The sequence below is a fragment of the Hyalella azteca genome, unplaced genomic scaffold (assembly GCF_000764305.2).
Source record: "Hyalella azteca isolate HAZT.00-mixed unplaced genomic scaffold, Hazt_2.0.2 contig13234, whole genome shotgun sequence".
Lineage (NCBI taxonomy): Eukaryota > Metazoa > Arthropoda > Malacostraca > Amphipoda > Hyalellidae > Hyalella > Hyalella azteca.
In genome coordinates this window covers 1,174,557-1,188,150 of record NW_025943163.1, presented here as the reverse complement: position 1 = coordinate 1,188,150, position 13,594 = coordinate 1,174,557, and the positions used below count along the sequence as shown (strand labels likewise).

Genomic DNA, 13,594 nt, shown 5'->3' with positions numbered 1-13,594 from the left:
CGCCGTCATAGGGCCAATATTGGCGACCTCTGTTTCACCCGGGTTTACTTGCAATATGCTGTCCGTTGTTTCTGTAACAAGATTGTTTCTGAGAGTAGGTTGTTAGCCTTCTGCCCAACCCCCAGGCCTGGAGGGCCAGTGGTTTTCTGTCAGGGTTTCTTTCCCTTAGACTGCTTTGGTCCACGTCACCTTACGGTGTTCCCTCCATCCGCCACCCGGAGGACACGCCTCGTACGCTGTGCAGTCCCAGCGCGAGGACATTGATAAGAAGAACAGAGTTCATAAGAAGAACATAGTTCTTCTTACAGTTAAATTGATTATTGCTTTGGAGTCTGCCTCTCCTACTTTCATAATTTCCTTTTACATGGCCTCTCAAAGTTACAGCTTAACTGCTTGGTGACTAAAGATTTTAAAGTGGGTACAAGGCAGTTAATATAGTGACAGTGCATCTTACATTTAGGCTCATAGAGCTTATAATTTTGATTACCAATTAATTTACAGCTATGTATTCCTTTTGCTCACTAGAATAACTGCATATCCGGTGGCACACATCATTCAATTTTTTGGGGGGACTTTCAGTGACACAGTTTACAATACAAAGAGCCTTCAGTTTGTCATGGGACATGGTGTATAAAATTTTGCTTCTGTGAATGGATCTATTGAAACTTGTTGCAACATTTGAATAAGGTTGCTGTAATGCAGAATTGTAAAATTTAAAAAGTACTTCTTGCATCTGAGAAAATTAAAAATGAACTGATTCCAAAAAAAATGTGGGTTGTTAGTAAAATTGTTACTCTGCTTAGTCCATGGTCAGGATTATGTGCCAGGTGCGCGGGAATTTATATTGTCATTTTAACGACCTGCGCAGTGCGCCGTACGGCCCGTACTATGCCGGTAAAAAGCGCCGTGCGCCTTACTTTTAGAAAGCTAAAATAGTTTAAATATGGATGCGCGGCAATGCAACTTACGTAATCACACTGACCATACACACAAACGTGTAACCGCATTGTGTTGTGGTTGGATATGAGTTAACCAGATTGCTAACGCGTCAACTCAGGACTCAGGTTCTAAGAGTCAGCACAGTAATGAATATCCATTACTACGAATACCAGTTTGTACGAATACTACAAAGAAATTCTTGATTCTCCAGAGGCCGAGGCCGCAGGTATCAAGAGCCTTGCAGTGACTGGGCCTTGTATATTACACAAAACAGAAATCGAATCAAGTGAAATAATGTTCATCGTGGATCAACATTTAATTGGCAATGTTCCTGTGAAGAAATTTTCCGCACTCGCCTGGTATGGTTGATGTCGGTATGGTTTTCAGCACTCACACTTCTGTTGACCCTGAAGAGCTTTTCTGTAAAATATTTGGAGATTTCAGATCACAGTTTGGTCAGAATGAACCTGACTTTGCTGAGAGTGATTTTGGCTACAAAGCATCTGAAGAGGTTGGCTTTCATCCTGTGTAACATATACCTGCCTGTTTATGTTTGGGGAAATTTACTGGTTTTATTTTATATGTCATAGATCCAGTCATTCATTCATAGATCACAATTCAATTGGACATGAATGAATGACTGGACTGGTTGCGGCAAGTAGGGTATGAACCTGTACATCAATAGTACAATCCTGCATGCCAATGTTGGGACTACATTACCGACATCCTCCCGGCCGGCGAAATCGACACGATCAATACCTAATAACAATGCGCATAAATGGACTATACAAATTAGGTCAATATGGCATAATTACAGAGCGTAATTATACTATGTGATACAAATATGAATATATATATTTGCAAGATAAGTAAATGGTCTGTCGTTTATTTTTGCTTCATTTGAGTAATTATGGTTTCCAAATCTGGCCTAGGTTATCTGGGTGCATTATGTTATGTCATGTGTACTTTGAATGTGCAAAAATTATAACTATCATATGAAAATTGTTATGTAGGTTATCATAGCACAAATCACAATAGAGTATCAAGATTGCAGTTCTGCTGCCACCCTTTATTGAATTATCCCGCCTTTTTTCTAAAATTCAATAATCTCTCTTCCAGCAAAGTTTGCAAAATTCATTAGCTGCATTGAAATGTCCGGGACCGGGACTCCGGGTTACTTCTGACTCTTCTGCTTGTCAGATACGGAACATACGGTAATCGTAAACTGCGGCTATTAACCATACAAAATGTCAAAATACGGTGTTCAGTGTTGCCATATGACTTGGGAGATAATTTCTTCCAAAATAAAGTTCTAGATTTCTCATTCACCAAATTTCCGTATCAAGAAAAATCATATGTTATTGAAGGATAATTAAAGGCATATTGTACTGAGTATTGCGTCTGTTCCTCCACAAACTGCTCTTGTGCGGTGTAGAATTGATGGCCGGGATTGAACGAAGTCAACGAACTGCAGAAGTCAAGATTAAAGAACCACACGGCCACACAGCAAATCATTCACCGTCCATAAGGCGCTCACGCCCTGCTAATAAGTGCTAATTGCATAAAAAAACACAGGCACTGGAAGAAATCTATCTTAATTATAAATTTTCATTTTTATTGCAATGATGAAGGTTAATTATAGAGGCGAACAACAAACATTAATAAAAATGAGAATAGCTTCAGAGGGACACCTCATACTCGAAGTCGAAGATTGTTCAGCGTTACTTGAAATCTACAGACGATGTTGCCATTCCATTCAGATGAAAACTGTGTCTAAATCAGAACTGTTGGACGGCTCCGCGGCCCATGCCGAGTGCTGCGCGGCGTGGAATCGATGACCGTGATTTGCGCGAATGCCTGCGCAAAGAAAATATGATTAGATTGTGTTGCACGAACTGCGCTGACCTAGGGCTTCAAAAAACTATGTATGCGCGGGAAATTTCCCCGTTTATATACATCTTCCTGAGTGTGGTGCTAAGTCTGCTACTGCTTGGATGGTAAGATTCCTAATGTGTAAAAAAATGGTCACTTTGGACTTTTGGAGATACAATATTCCAATGCTTCTTTCAATTTCCAAGACTAATTTCCAAGACTAATCAATTTCCAAGACTAATTTGACCATAACTAAACTTTCCGAGTCCGACAGAGTACAGACAACAGCAAATGCCTCCGCAGATTGGTAGCTAAGTTAAGAACGTAAGAGTTATGACTGAGAACCAAAGTTATTTTAGGGCCTATATTGACATAATAATATGAGCTATATCACAGGCAAAATTAACCACAGCATTTTTAAACAGTCTGTAGCACTAACAGCATGAGCGTTATTTTTGAGGTGTTGTTTATATCGGATTGAAGGTGAAGCAGAAGGAGGCAAGGAGCCGCCGGCGCCAGCTGGCTATTCCAAGTTTTGAGTTAGTGTGGCACATGCAACGAGGGAGGCATTTTAAATATGGTGATGCGGAATATATAGTATACAAATTCAATCTATACTATAAATGAAGCATAATGGAATTCAGTGAGCAGAACATTTTAAAATTTTATATGTGTTTCGTTTCATATCAACATGTAAATTTGGACACACGAATAAAACATCTCGACACTTTTGCGTCCCGTTTGTCCCTAAGCAAAAAACACTGATGACAAATGGAAAGGAAATTTTGCTTAGCCAAGAAAGTACTGCCATGGCATGGTTGAATAAATACAAAGTTGACCCACGCGCAGCTGCGCCTTACTGATGTCATTTGTTACTCCACCCGTGATGTCATCTTGGTCGTTGTGACGTCACCGTGCGATTCAAACTGATTTGTAACACCTGTTTTGCTTAAAATAAAACTAGTTGCAATAAATATTTTTTGGGACCATTTTAATGAGGTGAATTTTTTACATGGTTGAACTAATACGTTTTTCCTAGTGCAGCTGCACCTCGCGGATGTCATTTGTTATTCCAACTGTTACGTCACCTTGGCTCATGTGACGTCACCTAGTGACGTCAAACTCAATTTTGTTTAAAATGATACTAGTTGCATTCAGTAAATAATTTTTGGGGCAATTTTGATGAGGTCACTTTTTTAAAATGCTTTCGAAGATGACACAAAAATAAAGTCTTGATCTACACTATTTAAATTTTGTGCCCACAGCGACGTCACTCAAGAGATGCGCAGAACGGTGAAAAATCGTCATCGCCGTGGGTCGACCTTGCTGTTGCGCCATCACTACCGTCTACCATCAATGGAATTAGGGTCTTATATGACCCCAAAAACCGGAAGAAGAAACAAATAAGACTTTTGTTCGACGCTCAGGTAAAAAATGGTGGTCTTACAATGGAAGTTCATTTTGGATGTCATGTGCGACTTCTATCATTTTTGGATGAACGCTTAAAATTAAATTGAGCAAAGTTGAAACGAGAATAATCTGCAGTGGTAACAAAATGACCTTAACTTCTCGTATTTTCGCACGTCTTACGGTTGCATCAGGCCGGTTATTCAACACACAATTTAGAAGTAATTGTTTGCCAATATGTACGATAATCTATAAAAAATAATTTTTTCACCGTTAATATTCCAATCCATTGTATCCACGAATAAAATTGCAGCTAATCTGCTGAGTAGAGCTATTAAAAAAATTATCGGGAATTAATAATGACGTCAATCTGAATTCATTTTTATATAAGTGAGGCCTTGAAAGATGACAGAAATTTTTGACAAAATCGTAGAACAGAATTCGACGTAAATGCTAAAAACAACGCTACCTACGCGCGATTTATAAATAAACTGCACTCAATTTTGATTGTCCTTCGTTAACGCACCAGTCATAACTTCCACAGGACCACAATACATCTGCATTCCTATTGAACCGACGAATTTCTGCCATCGCATTCTTTAAAATCTTCTTGTGAGTTTCAAATTAATTCCTAATTTTTCAAAAATCTCATAGGTGCAAAATTGAAATGATAAATAATCTTGCGAATGAGATGCCGCATCAATGAAAAATCAAACGCCTGGTCCTGTGCCTCTAACAAAGCTTGTGCTATGTACGGACAGCACGGTAGCTCAGCTGTGCGACTCTTTTCGAATAATATATGTTATAAACTACTACACATGCCCGGGTAAAAGGGTAAATAGAAATAGTGATGGTGCGATAACGTACTTTTTGTTACGTCTCGGACAAATTTATGGCCGGAACCGCGGCCGGTCTCGCGGCCGCCGAACTCCAAAATAGAAAAAACCTAGCTAATCAACGAAAACCTCGCAGGTTAGGTCCAGTTCGGAACAGGTTCCATTAAAAACACAAAAAACCTGGAAAACCCCATAAAAAGACTAAGAAAAACCTTTTTGGCCTCACGACCGGCCGCGGGTCGGCCGGCAGGTCCGGCCGTAAATTTGTCCGAGACCTCTTTTTGTTGGGGTGCGGCGGCTCTCTTTCTCTCTACGGTAGCCTATCACAAAACATTAATTTTTACAGTATTAACAAATCACACGCTCGAGATGCTATTTATAACTGCTATAGCTAACTAACAGAGAGGTGTATGTTGTTTTTAAATATAACGTTGGAACATAACAAGTCAGGACACGTTCGCTGATAAATGGCGCAATCGTGCTGACTGACAGGCCACACTTAGGTGTGCTCAGTGCTCACTGCTCACTGTCACTAGTGATCACTACGACTGCTTGCAAGGTTGCCCCGACTCCCCGAGTTGTGTGGAAGTTACGATAAAGATAGTTCAAAACTGACTTCTTCTTCACCTTCAAGTTTCAACCCGCCGCCACCACCAAAGATAGTTCAAGTGCCGAAAGTTCGGTGACAACTCAACTGAAAGACAACCACCAATCTTTTGCTGGTGCTGAGTTTAAAAGTAAAATTTGATATTTGCAGTGTTGTGTTCAGGAGTTCTGACCTAAGCTATGCCTCCTGCTCCTGGACGTAAGGCAACATGTGTGAGTTGAAATAGAGTTAATAATTTTATTAATAGTAAGGGATAAAAAGCATGCAATCCTAAATCTCAATCGTGGCTTGGCTTGTGAAAATGTGAACTTTGCTACACCAGCACCGGCAGCAAGTCATTATCATATGCTATAATTTCTATCAGCATCAACCATCAAGTTGTGATCAACTTTCACTGTGATTAACAATCAACATATAAGCCTGCCTATTAACTTGAGATTTAAGCCTATAGGTATTTTACGGCAGTACGGTTTGATACTAATGATTTATTTACAAAGTAGGGTAAACGCAGGATATTCCGACATCGTAGGTAATTCCGTCACCTCTTCAGCTTTTCCTTTATATTAACTTATTATTAAGCTTTGTTTTAGTTCCATGCATTTGTTGATGGTTGAAATGATGACGTCATGCATTTGCGAGTCAAAATACTGCAGAAACACTAGGTCTTGGCCATCTAGTGGGAAAATATTGAGATCCAAAGAGAGACAATGCATGCCACGTGGTGAGATCATCGAAAAATGTGTCAAATTTGACAGTTGACATGGCTCTACCAAATAGTGAATAACTGTTTTTATAGGAAGAATATTATGGTTTAAGACTTTTAAATATCTCAACTTAATCATCTATTAATTTATTTACGACTTGAAATCAGCAAATACAAGTATACTTAAAAGATTCCTAATATATTCACAGACGTATTTAAAAGTCTCAAACCATAATATTCTTCCTATAAAAACAGTTATTCACTATTTGGTAGAGCCATGTCAACTGTCAAATTTGACACATTTTTCAATGATATCACCACGTGGCATGCATTGTCTCTCTTTGGATCTCAATATTTTCCCACTAGATGGCCAAGACCTAGTGTTTTTGCAGTATTTCGACACGCGAATGTATGACGTCACCATTTCAACCATCAATGAACGCATGGAACTAAAATCTAAAACAAAGCTTAATATAAAGGAAAAGCTGGAGAGGTGACGGAATTACCTACGATGTCGGAATATACCGCGTTTACCCTAAATTTGAAGCGCTGACGCAATACGACTCACCACGTGTCGAATATTGCCACACAAAGTGACGGAATATATGGATTTGGTAGGTTTCCATTCTAAAGGCTTTTTAATAAATATGGCAACATTTTGTGACGTTTCATTGTTGCTGACGCGTCGTGAAGTGTTTTGAGAGTCATGTGAAGGCAACAGAACTTACGTAACGCATACGTTTTTTTTTATAGTTTTTCATTTCTCAATGCGTCCTTAATGTGTCGGAATATACCGCGTTTACCTATCTTACCATTATATGAATGTCAAATTTCAATGTGAATCATGATAAAAAAAAGTGTCTTTGACTTTTTGGACATTATAATACTAGTATCTGCACAGTTGCATGAACATGAAATTTAGGGGGATAGTATTAACTTCTCAAAGCAATGGAAAGTTGCCATCAAATTTTATAGATTACATTAATCTACAATTCTACATATAACATCAAAATGTGTAATGTATTCATTTTCAACCATTTCTTACAAGCACCACTCACCAGAATTACTACCTATATATTATGGGATACTCACCAGTCACCAGGGATAGCATGAACTATGAATGTATGATACATACTTTTTATAAGGTAATTTTAACTAATAATTGGATTTAATGCTTCAGGAAGGCATTGTTGTGGTGCTGGATGTGGGTCCCCACACGAGACTTGGACTGCCTATTGAGAAGACATTCTATAACAAAGCAAAGCTTTGCCTCATCAACATCCTCCAGAGAAAGGTTAGTTGCTTGCCTTGCTTCTGATTCATTGATGGTTTGAAGTTTTTCCAAGCATTGATGTTGCTTGTGAATTCTATTGACTATAAATTAATACACAAGCTGAGAATATTTAGTTGTGTATATATGCCTTATGTTTTGTAGCTAGGTATAGTTTTCTGCAAGTTCACCTGCTTATCTATTGTTGTACATTTAAATTTCTTTCAACATCAAAGTGATCTTAAGTTGAAACTATTTTATACTTATTTTGTACAATAATTTTTCAAATTTTTCTAACCATATTTAGCAAGAACTCTGAGGCTCTGCTTGCAAGTGTGTGTCTGTCTGTATATATATTCTATTATTGCTGCAACTATAATTATTTTTTCAGCATCTGTATGTTTTATTTTGTATTATCTCATGTCTACAGTCATACAAAATTTTAGAATGAATCAAAATTTTTGTCAGATATTTGCTGACAAATGCCGTGACAAAGTTGGTATTTTGCTGCTTGGCACGGATGAGACGGACAACCCACTTGCCAAGCCTGGAGAGTATCAGCACATAACAGGTAAACTATTTTAAAACTAATTTCTATTAATTTACCTGTTGCAAATTTATTATTTCATTTTAATTTTCTCAAAGATATCTATTGATATAGGTAAATAATATTTATACTATTCTTAGTATAAATAATTGCTCACTAAAACATTGCAAGCTATGACTGAGAAGGATTTTTGTTGCAATAAATTTGTCAGTAACATTACTGAAATGTGTATTGAAGTTGGTAGGCTTCAAAATATTAGATACCATTTTGTAATGTTCTTTTTCCATTGGATTTATCTCAATTCCTGCTCACTTGAATATTTATTCATTTTTCTGTTAGCCAAACTCCATAGTTCTGGTTTACTCTTTAATTTTAGTAGAATTCGAATCATTGGCATTTACTGTATTTTATTTCCCTGTGAATGTGGATCTTTTATTTAATGTAATCCTGAGTTCCGTTGCTACTCGGTACCACCCGTGGTTGACAGGATTTTGGTAGAGCTTATTTCCCTAAAAATTCTCCTGAGGGTAATTTTCATTCAACTAAACTCGCTATCTTTAGTTGGTTGGTTTTTGGAAATTTTAAAGGATAAAATCCATTTAACCAAATTGTGTGTGCAGTGCTGCAGTCACCGCGCGAAGTTGACTGGGCTTGTGTGGAGGCCGCTCAGAAACTCCCTAGAGGGTCTCATGCCGCTGACTGGCTTGATGCATTGGTCATCGCCATAGACCTACTCCACGATCCTATGTAAAAATAACTGCAATCTCTGTTAGAAGACCATTTACTTCAAAAATGGAGATTTCATGCTTATAGCTTTCATTACTAATATTCCTAAAGTTATTACAAGTCGAAATGTATACTAATCTTATTAAATCGTGGTAAACTATTTCACAGTAAATAAATTACAGTAAATAATCAAGTAGCCTGGTACCTAAAATTTATGGGTAATAAAAGTATCTCAAGTTTACGCAAAAATTGCTAACATTTTTGAAGAATTCTTTTAGTCATTTCATGCAGCAAATGTGGGTCATAATTTGTTCTTAGTTTTATTTCATTAGAAGTTTATTCTGTTGGATTTCTTGCTTTACTCTCAACTTGACCCTATTCTTGGAACAACTGAACTTTTGCGCGCCTAACAAACCCCATCTTCATGGCTCAGGGGCGATATTTACAGTGCTACAAAAATCGTTCTCTTGACGGACTTTTGTGCGGACTTTAGTGCCGACCAGACGGACGTCATCATCTCGAGCATAAAGGCCATTGGGGCTGACTTCAGTGTGATGTAAGTCTTAATCATTTTCAACCTTTGTCCAATTAGTTATGAATTAGAATCTGTGATTCCGTGTCAATCAATGACAAAAGATCAGTTTGTTTATAAGTTTTCCCTGTTTGAGTAGCAGCTGTTAATGGAGTAAGTGAGTTCTGTTTTAATTACATTCTATTTTTTCGATGTTGATCGCGTCTGAACTTTAAAGAATATTTTCTAGTCCCAAATGCATTTGGATCCTTCCTATGAATTTGATTATTTGATTATTTATTTATACAAGCCCGGTGTTTCTTTGTTGATCATAACTTTGCTCCTCGTGATATACCCTGAGATGCATTGTTTTTACCACAGCGTCAGTGCAATGGCAGAAACAAGTTAATCTTCTCAAATGCTTCCAGAAATTATTTTTAATCTAACGGATCTGGATGTAAGTGCATTAGTTATTGTCTTACTAGACAAGTTAATTGATTAATTAATGGTTAATTAGTGATTGGGTTTTGTTATTGAGTTGCCGGTATGAATGTGACTTTACACTGACGTTGTTTCCCTCCAGCGGCCCGGACGTGTCTGGCGAGAACCCGACCCAACTGAGCTGGAGTGGCAAACCCAAGACCACGGTTCAGCGTGCGGGCGAAGCTCTGGCTGCCAAAATCGTTCAAGCTGTAATTCGGTTATCTAGAAAATGAGCACTTATTAAAAATTAAAGTAACCGTGATTCTGTGCACACATATGCTTGTATAGGCGTTCTTAGTTTTCGTGTCTTAAGTTTCAGCGAATCACTGTTATCTGTTGACTAAACTTGGTATGTGCTTAGCCTTGTTGTTGTCCGTATAAGGCTTGCGTGTGGGCGTGTCGATCGTAGTTAGAATGATACTTGTTCAGGTCGGGTAGCATGTACTGTTAAACTTTTTATCACAGGCTTGGTTTACATTTCATTTATTTAGTAGAAAGTCGTTGAAAAACACAATTTTGTTGCCAGAAATTCGTCAGGCAGAAGAAGTGCAGTATTAGACGTGGAAGTTAAAAATCGCTATTGTTTGATCAATTTTTAGCTTCAATGCAATTAATCATTTGTCAGTCTACTCCGTATGTGCTGTTCTTTGATGATTTTCATGGGCATGATGTATTTTAGGTTGATGGGATCATTTGCAGCTTTGACGAAGCCATCCCGCAGCTTCTACTCTTTCAAAAGAAGACGAGTGGCAGCAGCAACTGGAATGCCATGCTCTCCATCGGTGAAGATCTCAGGATCCCTATAACTGGCAGAATTAAGGTAGAGGGATTTAAATTTATTGATACCAAACTATCAAGTAAAGGCGGAAGAAGAGAGATCACATAACCTTTAACAGAGAGGGCGTTTGAATTGAAACAGCACAGGCAACATCAAACACACAATTATCCTCTTAAATATTTGCAAACCAGAACGTTTTATAAAGCACAAGCATGTTTGTCCGACTAGATTGAAAAACATCAATTTTAAATTGGGTCTAAATTCTAATGACAGATGCGCCGGGCGACGCCTAACACATGGAAGCGATGCCACGCGACGGACGACTCGGTCGTGACCATCAAGGAGAAGAGCTACCACCGCACCGACGACCAGCAGACCGCCGTGCCTGAGGACGAGGTTATCGACGGCTACAGATACGGCACCACACTGGTGCCCTTCACCGGTGCGCTCTTCTCTGCATTAAATAATCATTGAATAATATCTTGGAGAGAAGTCCTGTATTTCAGAAGTCTGGTAATACCTTGTAGAGAAGTCTTGTATTTAGAAGTGCTGTATTTGAGAAGTCTTGCAATATCTCGTAGAGAAGTCTTGTATTTAGAAGTGCTGTATTTCAGATGTCTTGCAATATCTCGTAGAAAAGCAGCTGTCTACATGCTGCTATTCTCACTCGATGTTGCAGTTCTGTAAGGACAGCCGCATGCGATGGTGTAGGATGACTTTAGAAGTTTTTTGTTGGTTGGAGGAACAATTTCTGAAATATTCTGTACGAGATGATGTGGAAGAAACAAATAACGTATTTACTGCTGTCATTTATGTATAGCAGGAACTCTTTCATCATCAAACAACACAGAAACATGAACAGGGGCTTTAAAATTTTCGTATTTTGATGATGTTGCTCCTCTCCCACTTAAACGACTGCCATTTTAGGCATACCAAGCAATGGCAAAGGATTAGTTTTATACTTTCTTAGTGAAGTTTTAATGGAAGTAATGTATTTTACGGAAAGTTGAGCAATTTTTATACATTCTTTTTTCTTCTCGGATTGATTTTGGCTGAACGGCTGTGATGATTGATATCTTTTTAGATCTTATAAATTTTAATGATTTATTAATTACTAGTAATGGCTAACTAGCTTTAATGGTTAACCAGCTTGAATGATTAACCAGCTTAAATGGTTAACCACCTTTAATGATTAATCAGTTTGAATGGTTAACCAGCTTTAATGATTAATCAATTTGAATGGTTAACCAGCTTTAATGATTAATCAGTTTGAATGGCTACTCGGTTGTGTTAAGCTATCATTTTGGACGAGTTATCAATTATGCAGCTCACACAAGGTGGTTAAGTAAGCCGTGTTGCAGATGAGGACCGTCAGATGAACTACAGCAGCGGCGCAGAGAGCGCCGAGCTCTCCGTGCTCGGCTTCACGCGCTCCGAGTTTTGCGGTCTGGCCGAGCGAGCTGGCGATCAAGTTCTTCTTGTTACCGCCAAGGAGGGCGATGAGGTCAGCTTAAAACTATTGTTATTATACTCTGAACTAGTAAAGTATATATACTTCACACCATATACTTCACTTCACACCATAAACTAATGAAAGAAAAAACTATTTGTTAAATGCCATTTCCTTTTATCAGCTTCACATCTGCTCAAAGCTTGTCTTTCGTCAAAACGCTTGAACTATTTTAATAATACCATAAAATATATAAAATATAATATAATACGTAGATATTTCACTTCATAACATGAACTAACAAAAGAAAATAAGTGATTTACGTCAAACGCTTGAAGTTGGGGGGAGATGTTCTTCACTTACTATTGTTCCATAAAAATATTTAGTGTCGAGTGTTTCTCCTCATCTGATGTAAGACTTTAGGCTTAAGTGCTATAAAATGTTTCTTTTTCACTAAAACCTTCAATTTGATCGCTCCAATGATCTCACGGGATGGTCTAATATCACGGGGTGGTCTAATATCACGGGATGTTCTAATATCACGAGATGGTCTATCATCACGGAATGGTCTAGCATCACGGGATGTTGTTGTTGTTCGTTGCGACCGTCACGCTCGCCTGGGGGGGGGAGGCTCTGGTGGTTGCTGGGGAGAGGCTCTGGTGGTGGGCGGGGGGGGCAGGCACCTGAAGAGAGGGGAGATGGGCGAAGGCAGGGAGGGTGGCCAAGAAAGCCACTGCCTCCACGGGGCTGTCCCACAGTGAGGAGACGCTGAGAGACGTGGGGAAGGCGGGGCAGGCGAAGAGGTGCTGGACGGACTGGAGAGGATCCCTGCACCCCGGGCAAGCGGAGTTAGGGGAGCGTCCGATCCTGCTGGAATAGGACGCCAGGGAGCTGCAGTATCCCGAGCGGAGCTGGGATAGCGCCGAGCGGTAGGGGCGAGGGAGTGAGGCCTCCACTGATGCAATCGGCGGTGGCGGGGCTGCAAGTACGGCGTTTATGGCGTCAGTCGCCGCAACGCGGGAGGTGATCTCCCTGCGGAGGGACCGCTTGGCCTCTCCGTAGGCACCGGCAGGCATAATGCCATTACCCAAGAATAGTCTGACCAGGTGACCGAACCTCGACTGGATGGAGGCTTTCATGGGGCGGTCCCCCGGGGGGGGGGCAGAAACGGTGTGGAATGAGGTATGGGAGGGCTGGAGAGCGCTGGCGAGGAAATGGGCACAAGCCAGATCCAGATGCGTGGCTAATGGGAGGACGCCGGTCTCCTGGTGAAGATGGGTGATTGGGGCCATTTTGAGGCAGCCGGTGGCTAGTCTCAATGCAGTGTTTTGTATTATCTACAGGCTGGCAACTGCTGTACGTGAGGCAACAGGGTACCAGATGGGGGCCGCGTAGTTGAGGATTGTGCGCGTGATGGGTCGGTAGGTGGCAATAATGTCCTCCTTGGAGAAGCCCCAGTTGGCAC

The 13,594-nt window shown here is 39.7% G+C and overlaps 1 protein-coding gene across 1 annotated transcript in view; it reads left to right on the top strand.

The window, feature by feature from the left end:
* The first annotated feature begins 5,330 nt into the window (after positions 1 to 5,330).
* The window catches only part of LOC108682126 (X-ray repair cross-complementing protein 5), a 15,623-nt gene continuing 7,359 nt past the window's right edge, over positions 5,331 to 13,594 (top strand). The window contains exons 1-9 of the mRNA XM_018171242.2: positions 5,331 to 5,873; positions 7,545 to 7,658; positions 8,103 to 8,205; positions 8,802 to 8,928; positions 9,341 to 9,463; positions 10,002 to 10,110; positions 10,581 to 10,721; positions 10,953 to 11,121; positions 12,041 to 12,183. Coding sequence (XP_018026731.1) covers positions 5,841 to 5,873; positions 7,545 to 7,658; positions 8,103 to 8,205; positions 8,802 to 8,928; positions 9,341 to 9,463; positions 10,002 to 10,110; positions 10,581 to 10,721; positions 10,953 to 11,121; positions 12,041 to 12,183 — 1,062 coding nt within the window. The 5' untranslated portion in view covers positions 5,331 to 5,840. The remainder of the gene's footprint in view (positions 5,874 to 7,544; positions 7,659 to 8,102; positions 8,206 to 8,801; positions 8,929 to 9,340; positions 9,464 to 10,001; positions 10,111 to 10,580; positions 10,722 to 10,952; positions 11,122 to 12,040; positions 12,184 to 13,594) is intronic.